This window comes from Bubalus kerabau, chromosome 3 (assembly GCF_029407905.1).
Source record: "Bubalus kerabau isolate K-KA32 ecotype Philippines breed swamp buffalo chromosome 3, PCC_UOA_SB_1v2, whole genome shotgun sequence".
Lineage (NCBI taxonomy): Eukaryota > Metazoa > Chordata > Mammalia > Artiodactyla > Bovidae > Bubalus > Bubalus kerabau.
The window spans coordinates 47,855,940-47,870,946 of record NC_073626.1 but is presented as its reverse complement, the minus strand read 5'-3'; the positions used below and the strand labels follow the sequence as shown (position 1 = coordinate 47,870,946).

At 38.0% G+C, this 15,007-nt stretch overlaps 1 protein-coding gene across 2 annotated transcripts in view; it reads left to right on the top strand.

The window, feature by feature from the left end:
- Positions 1-15,007, top strand: part of COL21A1 (collagen type XXI alpha 1 chain) — a 251,131-nt gene that overhangs the window by 116,458 nt on the left and 119,666 nt on the right. Inside the window, exons 6-9 of one of the 2 annotated variants that reach the window (XM_055571783.1) lie at positions 2,214-2,387; positions 3,455-3,532; positions 5,594-5,602; positions 5,898-5,981. In XM_055571783.1, the coding sequence (XP_055427758.1) occupies positions 2,214-2,387; positions 3,455-3,532; positions 5,594-5,602; positions 5,898-5,981 (345 nt within the window). Of the gene's footprint in view, positions 1-2,213; positions 2,388-3,454; positions 3,533-5,593; positions 5,603-5,897; positions 5,982-15,007 lie in introns of those variants that run through there. The other variant, XM_055571782.1, reaches the window with a different exon arrangement.

Sequence of the window (15,007 nt, the reverse complement as noted above, 5' to 3'; positions counted from 1 at the left end):
TGCTTGTGATGGGTCTGTTAAGATTTTCTATTTCTTCCTGATCCAGTTTTGGAAAGTTGTACTTTTCTAAGAATTTGTCCATTTCTTCCACGTTGTCCATTTTATTGGCATATAATTGTTGATAGTACTCTCTTATTATCCTTTGTATTTCTGTGTTGTCTGTTGTGATCTCTCCATTTTCATTTCTAATTTTATTGATTTGATTTTTCTCCCTTTGTTTCTTGATGAGTCTGGCTAATGGTTTGTCAATTTTATTTATCCTTTCAAAGAACCAGCTTTTGGCTTTGTTGATTTTTGCTATGGTTTCTTTTGTTTCTTTTACATTTATTTCTGCTCTAATTTTTAAGATTTCTTTCCTTCTACTAACCCTGGGGTTCTTCATTTCTTCCTTTTCTAGTTGCTTTAGGTGTAGAGTTAGGTTATTTATTTTACTTTTTTCTTGTTTCTTGAGGTATGCCTGTATTGCTATGAACTTTCCCCTTAGGACTGCTTTTACAGTGTCCCACAGGTTTGGGGTTGTTGTGTTTGCATTTTCATTCGTTTTTATGCAAATTTTGATTTCTTTTTTGATTTCTTCTGTGATTTGTTGGTTATTCAGCAGCGTGTTGTTCAGCCTCCATATGTTGGAATTTTTAATAGTTTTTCTCCTGTAATTGAGATCTAATCTTACTGCATTGTGGTCAGAAAAGATGCTTGGAATGATTTCTATTTTTTTGAATTTACCGAGGCTAGATTTATGGCCCAGAATGTGATCTATCCTGGAGAAGGTTCCATGTGCGCTTGAGAAAAAGGTGAAATTCATTGTTTTGGGGTGAAATGTCCTATAGATATCAATTAGGTCTAACTGGTCTATTGTATCATTTAAAGTTTGTGTTTCCTTGTTAATTTTCTGTTTAGTTGATCTATCCATAGGTGTGAGTGGGGTATTAAAGTCTCCCACTATTCTTGTGTTATTGTTAATTTCCCCTTTCATACTTGTTAGCATTTGTCTTACATACTGCGGTGCTCCCATGTTGGGTGCATATATATTTATAATTGTTATAGCTTCTTCTTGGATTGATCCTTTGATCATTATGTAGTGACCTTCTTTGTCTCTTTTCACAGCCTTTGTTTTAAAGTCTATTTTATCTGATATGAATATTGCTACTCCTGCTTTCTTTTGGTCCCTCTTTGCATGGAAAACCTTTTTCCAGCCCTTCACTTTCAGTCTGTATGTGTCCCCTGTTTTGAGGTGGGTCTCTTGTAGACAACATATGTAGGGGTCTTGTTTTTGTATCCATTCAGCCAGTCTTTGTCTTTTGGTTGGGGCATTCAACCCATTTATGTTTAAGGTAATTACTGATAAGTATGATCCTGTTGCCATTTACTTTATTGTTTTGGGTTCGAATTTATACACCGTTTTTGTGTTTCCTGTCTAAAGAAGATCCTTTAGTATTTGTTGGAGAGCTGGTTTGGTGGTGCAGAATTCTCTCAGCTTTTGCTTGTCTGAAAAGCTTTTGATTTCTCCTTCATATTTGAATGAGATCCTTGCTGGGTACGATAATCTGGGCTGTAGGTTATTTTCTTTCATCACTTTAAGTATGTCTTGCCATTCCCTCCTGGCTTGAAGAGTTTCTATTGAAAGATCAGCTGTTATCCTTATGGGTATTCCCTTGTGTGATATTTGTTGTTTTTCCCTTGCTGCTTTTAATATTTGTTCTTTGTGTTTGATCTTTGTTAATTTGATTAATATGTGTCTTGGGGTGTTTCGCCTTGGGTTTATCCTGTTTGGGCCTCTCTGGGTTTCTTGGACTTGGGTGATTATTTCCTTCCCCATTTTAGGGAAGTTTTCAACTATTATCTCCTCAAGTATTTTCTCATGGTCTTTCTTTTTGTCTTCTTCTTCTGGGACCCCTATGATTCGAATGTTGTAGCGTTTAATATTGTCCTGGAGGTCTCTGAGATTGTCCTCATTTCTTTTAATTCGTTTTTCTTTTATCCTCTCTGATTCATTTATTTCTACCATTCTATCTTGTAATTCACTAATCCTATCTTCTGCCTCTGTTATTCTACTATTTGTTGCCTCCAGAGTGTTTTTAATTTCATTTATTGCATTATTCATTATATATTGACTCTCTTTTATTTCTTCTAGGTCCTTGTTAAACCTTTCTTGCATCTTCTCAATCCTTGTCTCCAGGCTATTTATCTGAATCTCCTGTATTCCCTTCCTATAGACATTATTTGATGAAGGCTGGCATCAGATTCGTCTTTTAGTAACAGAACAAGATGTAACTCTGTATATTGATGATCAACAAATTGAAACCAAGCCATTACATCCAGTGTTAGGGATCTTCATCAGTGGGCAAACCCAAATTGGAAAATACTCTGGGAAAGAAGAAACTGTCCAAGTGAGTAAAAATGATTTGCTTTTTGCATCCTATAAAATGGAGCTTTAGTGATAGTATTTATCACATTTAATTGTATTTAACTTAGTTCCTTTAAGGGACTTAATCAAAAAGTGGTCAGTTCATTAGTGAAATTGTATGTTTGTGTGTATGTATGAAAATGAAAAATCAGACTTAATAAAATAATTCTTAGAAATATGTTCTCCTGAGTGCATGGTAGAATTCTATGTTTTTATGAAACATTAATTTCATATTTCCCAGGAGAAACATAGATTGTATCATGAATTTGGAAAAGATAATATGATTAAAGTTGTGAGTGGCAGTTATAAAAATTTCTTTGCAGCTGTGAGGATAAAATTAGAGTAATGTGTGTCAGGATTTTCATAAGCAAACCCGTGACTGTTTTGGCATTCTTTTAAACTAGCATATCTATTATGGGTTGAGAGGTGTGTATTTCAAGCCCTGTCTTGAAAAATCCTTTATTTGAAAAGGTATGTTTTTCTCACCCTGTTTCTATTAAGAGAAGATGGTGTCATATTCCGATGTATGATTATGGTCTCTGTGTATTAATGTCAAATTGTAGTAAATATTTAAATAGTAATAGGTGCTGGGTTTACTCATCACACAGCTCTCTGTGCCAACAACTAAATCTTGGAAACCAAAGATGGTTTCTTGAGCCTCTTCTGTGCAATCAGGGCTGTGGAGAGATGTGGGGTGAACACAGAAAGCCTGGGGAAGCTTTTCAGTGGCCCAGGAAATGCTTTCTAGAGGAGCTCTTAATACAAGGATGCTACATAAGTACCACTGGGGTTTTCCAAGGAAACCAGAGATTTGTGTTTGGTGCTACGAAAGTTTTCCTTGGAAGTTACACTGCATCACATCTTTATGCTATATGTCAAGAATTCAAATTTTATGTTTTTGTTATTTATTTTATTGTTATCAAAGAGAAGTGCTTTGGTCTGTGTCACATTATTGCTGACTACAGTGACTGCTTCTGTGTGTCTGAGTTGCTTTTTATAAAGCAGTTTGTTTGGGCCTCAACTTTAACTTGGCTGGTTTTGTGTTTCCAGTTTGAAGTCCAAAAGCTACGAATCTACTGTGACCCAGAGCAGAACAATCGGGAGACAGCGTGTGAAATACCTGGATTTGTGAGTAGGATGGATTATTTTTTCCACCGGGTGTTGCTTCAGTACTTTCAAAGCAATAAATAGAAAGCAGATAGCATGTGAGCTTGAATTTAACTTACAGAGTTCATCTGTTTCTTCATTTTCAGTGCAAATAAAATGACATTGATTAAAACATATTTTGAGGTTCATAATTGAAATATGGTTATTATGTATTAATGTACAAGTGTAAATGGAAGAGCATAGGGAATGTTTTTTCATCATCTTGGGAGTCGTTGTTGTTCCACTTCTTGAATGAAGCAGGGTTGGACCTGCTCTAGAAAAACATAGAATTCATTGTCTGAAAGTCCAGTGAGTAAAGCACATTTCTAAACTTCATTGATTGTGTGAGTTAGATACTTTATGTGGCATGATTTTGAATAGTAGAAAATGATTCATTTTCCTGTTCGTTAGCATGTTTTCTCAAACCATAATGAATATAAAGTTTTCTTGTTATTGTTGTTAGGTAAGATTTTATTATATTTCTAGGATATAAGCAACTTTCTATTCATTTAGAGATGTTAATGCATTAGGAAGAAAAAGATTATAAACTAAAATGTTAGAGTCTGATCATACTCATGTGTGAGTGTGTGAAATTGATTTTTCTCTGGGCAAAAAATGGTATGTTGTTGGTAATGCAGATATGGTAGAATGTAAAACTTTTTGACAATGTGAATTCTCAGTGACATTTGAGCCCTACATGGTTCTTTTCCTTGTTATAGTCTTGTTGTCATCTTCCTTTTCCCTATTAAAGTGAGTAACTTATGGGTTCACATCTTCTGAAAATTTGAAAGCGCAGAGCAGTGCATTTAAGGGATCTATAATAAAAATCTACAATGGAAACTTCTAGAAATGATTTCTTCTGAGTTTTTCTACTTTAACTGTTTAAACATTGTAACTTTTGTTTTATATATACTTATAACTTGGAATATAAATTTCTTTTGTTTAAACACTATGATGTTTATTTTAGATGCTTATAACTTGGAATATAAATTTCTCCTAAAACCATTAAACAGTTATTGCATTTTGAGAGTCCATTGTGCATACTTGATTTGTTGTATTTCTCCACTGACATTTGCCATGACCATGGCCACTCCACCCCCTGCCTCCCATAATAGAAGCATAGCTTTAGACTGTAGATTCTGAGTTTTCATAGCCACCATAATAGAAGCATAGCTTTAGACTGTAGATTCTGAGTTCTCATATCCACCTTCTGTTTCAATGGCTCCTTCCTCACTCTCATGTGTGACTTCTTCAGGTTTGTTTATACCCTTTTTCATCTTTATTCCCATCTTCTCATTTTCTGATTGAACTTGTTATTGTTTGGAAAGACTACTAACCCATTTTAAATCGTGCAATATTCAGTAAGAAATAGATTGTTTAGCAAGAAGCTTTCCTAAAGTAAATTGCATAAAATTGAATGCATGTAGTTGACTTGCTTAGATGTGTTTTGTCTTTTTCTCTGGTTCTCACGTGATTTCCAGGGTGCTAAGTTGCTTCAGTTGTGTCCAACTCTTTGCAATGCTGAGGACTGTAGCCTGCTAGGCTCCTCTGTCCATGGGACTGTCCAGGCAAGAATCCTGGAGTGAGTTGCCCTGCCCTCCTCCGGGGGATCTCTCTGACCCAGGGACTGAATCTGAGTCTCTTATGTCTCTCTGGAGAATTCCATGGACAGAAGAGCCTAGTGGATGACAGTCCATGGAGTTGCAAAGAATAGGACACAACCGAGTGACTTTCATTTCACTAAGTGATTTCCAGAAAGTTTAAGAGAGCATAAAAGCCCCACCTTGAGGTAATTTTATTCCTGCAAGTCTGTTTTACCAAGCACACTCTCATCGTTGCTTATTTCCTTCCTTCATCCTATTATAAATGTAAGAATAACATATATAGGTAATTTTTTAGTATAGTTGCTATCAAATGTTTTAGCTCTTGATGGTTTTGATACTTCATTTATCTCTAGACAAAGAAATATCTGTAAATTAGAACGATGATTTAGAATTTAATTCAAAGCATGTCTTAAAAACATGTTTGTTGTTTTTCTTTCAGAATGGTGAGGTAGGCCTGGACACTATTATTCTCCTTATGGTAATATTTGCATGGTGGGACTGTTTAGCTTCCTTCCATCAATTGTAAGTATGTCAGAGAAATAGAATCGATTTCCATGTGGTTTGAGTGTATCTAGTATTCATAGTTTGTTTGTGTGATGCTGAATTTCTTATTGGATTGGGCTAGATATCATTGGAAAGTAAATGTAAGTTGTCTTCACCATGTCACACACACACAGACACACGTGTGTGCACATGTGTGTTTGCATCTTGCCGTGCGGTATGTCTCCTTTTCTGTCTTTTAGTGCCTCAACGGTCCCAGTGATGTAGGTTCAACCGCAGCTCCCTGTATTTGTCCTCCAGGAAAACCAGGACTACAAGGGCCCAAAGTGAGTAACACCTAACTTGCTTTTTTTGTTAAATCAGACAAACTAAAGCTGAGCAAGCACAAAATTCCTAATCACCATTGAGCCTGTTGTGAATATTCTGCCTAATATCTTAGAAGAGTTTAAATGGTGAGTTTTAGTGATTTTTTTAAAAAAGTGTATCCTAATCTGCAATTGGCTTTGAACCTTAAATTCATCCCACAATAAAGTGGGGGAGAATATTATTTTGTTTGCTTGCTTGTCCATTTGTGTTTTTTCCTCTTGATGCCGCTACTGTATCCCAAGAATGATACTTCCTTACAACCAGGTAGAAAATGAAGAAAGATACGTTCTAAATTCTTAAATGTCTAAATGCTTAATCTGTCAAGATGACTTTCAGATAGAAAAATGAAATAAAAACTTGAAAATTGGTTTGAGTGTTGTGTTTGATGTCCAGGTCTAAAAAGAGAGTCAAAGGTGTGCATATGTACTAATTTATTTTTTTACTTATCATGCAATAATTATTTTTAGAAAGTATATTCTTTTAGTCATTTTCACACATGCATATCTCTCAGTTGCATTTACATATTTATTTGGATATGTATCTGTATATTGGAGCAGGAAATGGCAACCCACTCCAGTGTTCTTGCCTGGAGAATCCCATGGATGGAGAAGCCTGGTAGGCTGCAGTGCATGGGGTTGCACAGAGTCGGATACGACTGAAGCGACTCAGTAGTAGTAGTAGTAGTAGTATCTTTATATATATTATTTGTGTGCATATGTATTTTTTGTGTATATTTGTATAAACATATTCATTTGTGTACACATTTGTATATGATTGGAAGTATGATGTGCATACTATTATATAACTAGTTACTTTTTACATAATATTCTGAATCTGTTTCTATCTATTAAATATGAATGGCTGAATTTTTTAAGTAAGTTGATACTGATTGTGGCATCACTTAGACATAGCCTAAGACACTGAGAGTTAAGTGGTTTGTCCACTGTAGAGAAGTCTTCTTTGTGCTGTGCTTAGTTGCTCAGTCATGTCCGACTCTTTGCTACAGCATTCACTATAGCCTGCCAGGCTCCTCTGTCCATGGGATTCTCCAGGCAAGAATACTGGAGTGGGTATCCTATCCCTTCTCCAGGGGATCCTCCCGACCCAGGAATCGAACTGCAGTCTCCTGCATTGCAGGCAAATTCTTTACTAACTGAGCTACCAAGGAAAACCAAATCTTGTTTACTTAATATTATTTAAAAATATCATCTAGATAAAAATGTCTAACTTGAAAACAAGTATGACTTCTTAGCTAGAGAGAATGTTTTGAGTATTAATCATTTATTACCTGAAGTGACCATAATAAATTTTGCTAAATATGAATTATAATATTCATTTAGATGGAATTTTCTGATAAGTTTTAATCATCACAACTAAAAGATTTCAGATTTTAGATTGGTGATCTGAGAGAATTAAATACTGGTCTTTTGTGCATGTTTCCCCATCCATTTTCAGGTGATAGTTTATGACCCACTTCAAACCTAGCTTGAAATTAAGAAAGAAACACAATTTAAGAAATAAAAGGGTAAATTCAAAATAAACCTGTTTGGCTTGGAATTTGACTTCAGTCCTTTATAATTGGTTATTGTGAACAATTTTTAGATTGCATTTAGGAAGATTAATTCAAGTGTTCTTCTGATAAAGTAGCCATGTTATTTAGGATGTTTTGACCCAAAGGAAAAATACCTGCAGTATGCTTCTCAAACAATTTACCTTGCAAGGCAGCATGGTATGACCTACCTACCAGCCATACCTATATGATATACCTATCAATGTATCTTTTGAAATATATTTATACAACTTTATTTAACTTGGAATATTTTACATTGAAATGATTTGATCTGCAAGAGATACCTTGTGGAAATCAGAGTTCCATGACACTGACCTCTCTAAGCCCAGAGGACCTTCCGCCTGCTCAGGTTGCCCCCGGGGCCTCTAAGGGGCTGTCCACTCTGGGGGCAGGCCCCCAGGGCCTCCTGATGTATCCTGATCTTCATCAGTGGTCCATTAGGCATCTTGAAGTGATACCAGTTTTATGCACGTATGTTCCTGCAGCAAACTTTTAGCACACGCTTTGTCTTATCTGTGAAAGCCTCTGATTCTCAGTATTTTCAAGTTTCATGTGTTCCTCATTTTCATTCTCTCTTAGTCATCATCTCACCCCTTTGCCACCTACCACTTTAAGTGAAATTGCAGTTTTCCACTGATCTTCAAGTTGGCGTGCTTTCTTAATCTGCTTTCCATTTTCTTCAGAAAAGCTGGCAGGAAGACAGGAACACACACACACTCTTCCATCCTTTTAGGGCTCTTTCCCCTGGAGGTGGTTCCTTACTCACATCAGGGACCTGTATGTGAAAAACAGAATCCATAGCAACACCCTGAGGTTTTCTTCCCTTGGAGAACTTCTGGCCTGGAAAATTGATAGGTTTTTAATTAGTCCAACAGAATCAGAACTAAAACAGATGAAGCGATTTTACTATACATCCAGCTGAGATGTATTGGTCGTTTTTGTTAGATGTTCTCTGGAACGCTTTACAGATTTCCATCAGGCAGACTTATCTGTGCAGGAGAATCTAGTCTTCCCAGTAGCGAGAAATTGGGTTCTGGGAGCTGAGAGTTAAGTCATGAAACTGAAAGAGGAGAAATTCACATGTGGATGGGTGAGTAAGTGCTGATTCTAAGATAAAGTCAGTCATCTGCTTCAAGTTTTCTGAACTTCCAACAAATATGACAACCCTTTTGTAAAACCAGGTTAATTTAACTATGATAGCCCATACTTGGGCTTCCCTGGTAGCTAATCTAATCTGGTAAAAAATCTTTCTGCAATGTAGGAGACCTCGGTTTAATTCCTGGTTCAGGAAGATCCTCTGGAGAGGGGATAGGCTATTCACTCCAGTATTCTTGGGCTTCCCTGGTGGCTCAGATGGTAAAGAATCTGCCTGCAGTGTGGGAGATCTGGGTTTGATCCCTGGGGTGGGAGTATCCCCTTGAGGAGGGCATGGCAAACCACTCCAGTATTCTTGCCTGAAGAATCCCCACAGACAAAGGAGCCTGGTGGGCTGCAAGTCCATGGGATGGCAGAGTCAGACACGACTGAGCGACTAAGCACAGCACAGCCCATACTTGGACTCTTCACTAAGCACAGAGAACTATATCTGTTAAGCATAGAGAAGCCCCTGAATGAGTCTGTCTTATTCATTCTGTCTCCCTACTGTCAAAGGGAGTAACTAAATTAATGACACTCTGGGAATGATTTTTATAGGGAAGCACCTCACAGTGAAGGTTAGTTCAGTTCTCTTTTGGAATTTCAGTGTCTAGAGTAGTGCTTAATAGTAATATTTTTTATTTAATGAATTATAAAATGATTGAAAAAGTAAGATTCATCTGTCCCCCAATTAATCCATGTGGAATGTGTTTGTTCTATATGAAAGATCCAGGCAATCTCCGGTTTAAAAATAAATCCCTTCCAAAAGACCTGTCCATGCAATGGCAGCTTCTTCCTCCACTTTGTAGCTAAAGGGACATTTGTGGGGACAAACTCCCCATATTTGGTCTAATCTTTAGAATCTGCCTGCCAGTGCAGGAGATGCAAGAGAAGTGGATCCGATCCCTGAGTCGGGAAGATATCCTAGAGAAGGAAATGGCAACCCACTCCAGGATTCTTGCCTGGAAAATTCCATGGACAAGAAGCCTGGTGGGCTCGTCTGTGGGTTCCCAAAGAGTCGGACACAACTGAGCACACACACATACAGAGTGAAAATGTGGAAAAAAAGCAATTTTTTTTCAACTTTTTTTAAGGAAGAAGCAATTTCTTAATAACTTATTTTCTCTGAAATACCATTCTTTCTACAAGTTTATTGGTTCCCTTTGTTTCACCCTGATAATTCTACTGAGTAGCGATTCCTTTGGGTTATCAAGGTAACCTCAGGCTAAAATACAAAAGCCTTTGGGAAATTTCAGGAACCACTGGGCATTCACATATTTATGCTAATTTCCCCAAACTAAGTGGGTTCCTTCTAGCTGAAGAGAATTAGTATTTGAGTTTTGAGGGAGAGAAGAGGTTGGTTTTGGTGAAAACCAAAGGACTTGGTCTTAGGTCAGATACTTCTGTGGAGGGCAGTGGGTAGTCTCAAGGCACAGGGGTTTTGAGAAGAGAGCTTTAAAACACGGGATTCAGGCCTAAGCGACCTTTGTTTTAGATGAATAACTTAAAAGAATTGGCTTACTTTTGCAAGTGCGATTGTTTCTCACTTTGCTCATATTTGAACACTTGCAAGGCCTTGTGCAGGGATGTTTCAACTTAGTCCATGATGTTCCCATCCCTGGCAGCAACTCAGAAATTCTATGGCACAAAATCAATTCATCATAAGTAAGAATTTCTTTTCAGCTGAATACTTATTTTTTGAAATTGCACATGTTTCAACTAAACTACAAGAAAGTAGATTGAGAATTTAGTCACAGTTGTGTAATTGTATGTCATATGTCTAATTTAATATATTTGGAAAATCGTTTCCACGTTAAGGTTGCTAGCCTTCCCTGGGTTGGTTTCTGATCGGTTTGCATTTTGATGTGGGCAGAGAGAGGGGCATTAAGGAGCATGGTGTCTAAAGTTCAATTAGCTGGATTCCCATCTCCACTGCTGCCTTTTGACCTTGGACAAGTTACCTAACCTTCTTGGGCCTCAGTTTTCTTATATATAAAGTGGGAACAGTAAAATTACCTGCTTCATGGGATTCTTATGAGGATTAAGAAATTGAATACAGGTAAATCTCACAGGGGGCTTCCCTGGTCGCTCAACTATAAAGAACCCTTTTGCCAATGCAAAGGACATATGAGATGCTGGTTCAATCCCCAGGTCTGAAAGATCCCCTGGAGAAGGAAATGGCAATCCACTCCAGTATTCTTGCCTGGAAAATTCCGTGGACAGAGGAGACTGGTGGGCTACAGTCAATGGGGTCTCAAAGAGTCGGACGTGACTTAGCAACCCAACAACAGCAAATCTTGTGGAGCAGTGCTTAGCATGTAGTAAGCAATCAGTAAAGGTTGGTGTCAGCTTTTACTACAATAGTAAAATTGAATTTTTATTCTAATTGGCCTTCTCTTCAAAAATCAGTTAGGGTTTTACTTTATTCTTCCAGTTTTTTTGGAAGCAATAACATACCTACCTGAGGTTTTGCAAATAAACCAATAGGGCAATAGTTCAAATAACCACTAAAACCTACCAGAAATAATAGAACCTGCAGAAGAGATTATTTTCCCTCTGGGGCCATTGACCTGTGTTGCCTTAAGAAGTCACATTGGGTTTTATCTTGTGGGTGAATTTTTCCCTTGGAAACTTAGTTTTGATTCATTTAAAATATTATCGTTAAGTATGTTTTGTACTTTTATGCAGCTTAAAAACACAACTCCTGTTTCTTCTCATGCCAAAGTTTTATTTCAGCCTCATCATCATAGAAGTTAAACCTTCTCAGATCCTTTTGATGTTGTGGATTTTGCTGATAATTAATACTGTACGAGTAAAGAGGTCATTAACGGATTTGATCTGATTGGAAATAATCAGTTCAGTTCAGTTCAGTTGCTCAGTCATGTCTGACTCTTTGTGACCCCATGGATTGCAGCACACCAGACTTCCCTGTCCATCACCAACTCCTGGAGTTTACTCAAACTCATGTCCATTGAGTCGGTGATGCCATCCAACCATCTCATCCTCTGTCATCCCCTTCTCTTCCTGCCTTCAATTTTTCCCAGCATCAGGGTCTTTTCCAATGAGTCAGTTCTTTGCATCAGGTGGCCAAAGTATTGGAGTTTCATCTTCAGCATCAGTCCTTCCAATGAACACCCAGGACTGATTTCCTTTAGGATGGACTGGTTGGATCTCCTTGCAGTCCAAGAGACTCTCAAGAATCTTCTCCAACACGACAGCTCAAAAGCATCAATTCTTCAGTGCTCAGCTTTCTTTATAGTTTAACTCTCTCATCCATACATGACTACTGGAAAAACCATAGCTTTGACCAGACAGACCTTTGTTGACTAAGTAATGTCTCTGCTTTTTTTTTTTTTTTTTTTAATGTCTCTGCTTTTTAATATGTTGTCTAGGTTGGTCATAACTTTCTTCCAAGGAGCAAGCGTCTTTTAATTTCATGACTGCAGTCACCATCAGCAAATAGTTATCGAGATTCTCCTTGATACTCAGCATTGTCCTAAAACAGTGGAAAACATTAACCATGTTTTTAAGGGGCCTCAATCCAAATGATGAATGAAGACCAATCAAGGGATAATTTTGAGAAAACTCTCATTAAGTGATCAGTGAGTGACAAGGGAGCTGCTGTAGTATTTCAGTAGAAAAAGACATCAGGAGAAAATGCAGTAACAAGGAAGGTACATTGATTGGAAACCTTGATATATGGACTCAAATGCAAAAGGAAGAAAGTCTTCCCAGGAGAAAAAGAAAAAAGAAAAGAAAGATGGAATTTGTTGAGAAGTGGTGAGGCCATTCTGAACATGGTTAAAGAAAGATGGCAGAGAGGCCAGAAATCAGTGTGGATCCTCTCAAAATAAGAAGAAAAAACATTTAATACCCTAGAGAATGGAAACACTGCTCTCTAATGCCCGGCTGACACTGGCTATCTTTGGATTAGAATTACAGATTGTGCCTCTTCAGCAAGAAACTACATGTCCCTGCATTACTTTTCTCCCTGAGTTTACAGCTATTCCTTTTCTATCTCTTTTAAAAACGGCATGTCCCTTCTCCTCAGCCTTTCCACGTGGTCAACCTCTTGGGCAAACATAAGGAAAAGCCCATCCCTTCTCCACTGGCTCCTTGGTAGAGTTCACCCAGTTCTTTCCATTTTTCCTGTTATGTTTCAGGAACAAACGGCCCTCGCCAGTAGCCTGAAGTCAAATTTCAGACCAGAGCACTTGGCTCTGGAGAAGTTCCCTTAGCAGTGGCCTTTAGTTAACATATAATCACTGGGGTATGTGTGAATGACTTCTTGCTGTAGATGTGAAGCCCTGCTGAATTGAAATCAGTTATCACTCTGTAGTAGTTCACCAATAAATGATGGCTGAGACATGATCTTTTTCAGCAAGATGCCCTCATGGATTCTGTAATACACAAATATGATATCGTCATTATTATTGTTTTTAGACACACCCTGTGTCTTGTGGGATCTTAGTTCCCTGTCCAGGGATCAAACTTGTGGCCTCAGTGGATGGAGTCCTAACCACTGGACCACAGGGAATTCCCTGATACTATTTTTTGAGGTAGTTCTTAGAATTAAATTATAAAACACACTCACCTCACAAAAAGTGTTGCTTTCATTGTTTTTCACACATGGTGACCATCTGACTGCTCAGTTCAGTTCAATCACTCAGTCGTGTCTGACTCTTTGCGACCCTATGGACTGCAGCACGCCAGGCTTCCCCGTCCATCACCAACTCCTGGAAATTGCTCAAACTCATGTCCATCACGTCGGTGATACCATCCAACCATCTCATCCTCTGTCATATCTTTCTCCTCCTGCCTTCAGTCTTTCCCAGCATCAGGGTCTTTTCCAATCTGATTGGTCAGTATTGGCCATTGGGCAGCATGCTACAGTTTTTAGAATGTGTCTGGGCTTGTTGCCAGGCTGTACAGAATAATGTTCTTTGGAGGTCTCTGGTTTGTGAGGACAGAGTTTGTATTTTAGGTGTAACATGTATTCAAGGATTCTGGGAGCTGGACAGGTTGTTTGGCTTAGGCCTGGTTTTCATGAGGCCTCATTTTCATGGGGCTTCCCATGAAGCCAGTAAAGAGTCTGGTAAAGAGTCTGGTAAAGAGTCTGGTTTGATTCCTGGGTTAGGAAGATCTGCTGGAGATGGGATAGGCTACCCACTCTAATACTGTTGGGCTTCCCTGGTGGCTCAGCTGGTAAAGAATCTGCCTGCATTGTGGGAGACCTGGGTTCGATCCTTGGGTTGGTAAGATCCCCTGGAGAAGGGAACGGCTACCCACTCCAGTGTTCTGGCCTGGAGAATTCCATGGTCCATGAGGTCACAAAGAGTTGGATATGACTGAGCAAATTTCACTTTTTCTTTCACTTTTCATTTTGACGAAAATATTCAAGTTGTAGAAGTTTAATATTGTGTTAAAATGAAATTATAAATATAGGCAGAGACACACTGACTAGATTGAAAGGAACAATTGTTGTACAGCTTTAAACTTGACTCCCACATGGAAGATCACATAGCCTGTGGACTTTAAAAAAAAAAATACAACGTTTTTAGGATATAAATTATTTTCATTGAAGTATAGTTGACTTACAATGTTGTGTTAATTACTGCTGTACAGAAAACTTATTCAGTTAAGCATATATAAATATGTGTATATATACACACACACACACACGTGCTTTTTCATAGTCTTTTCCATTATGGTTTATTGTAGGATATTGAATATATTAATAGTTCCCTGTGCTATGCAGTAGGACCTTGTTGTGTATCCATCCTGTATATAATAGTTTGCCTCTGTTAAACCCAAATTCCCAATCTATTCGTCCCCCACCTCTCTATCCCCTTGGCAACCACAAGTCTATTTCTGTCTTTGAGTCTGTTTCTGTAGGTAAGTTCATCAGTGTCATATTTTAGATTCAACCTACAAGTGATATCATATTAAAAATAATTATAAATTGAATTGTTATATCATAAGTCATGGATTCCTGTAGTGTAATGTCTAGAATAGAATTAAAGTTGTAGATTTCTGAGTGAAATATTAGTTGTTGAAGCCATACTTGTTGTGACATTGCACAGTTTGTTCAGAATTCTAAACATGTTTCCTGCGATAGATACTGACATTTTACATCAGTGAAAAGTACTTCCCTTGTTATACCTGTAATGTGCTGCTGCTGCTAAGTCGCGTCAGTCATGTCTGACTCTGTGCGACCCCATAGACGGCAGCCCAACAGGCTCCTCTGTCCCTGGGATTCTCCAGGCAAGAATACTGGGGTGG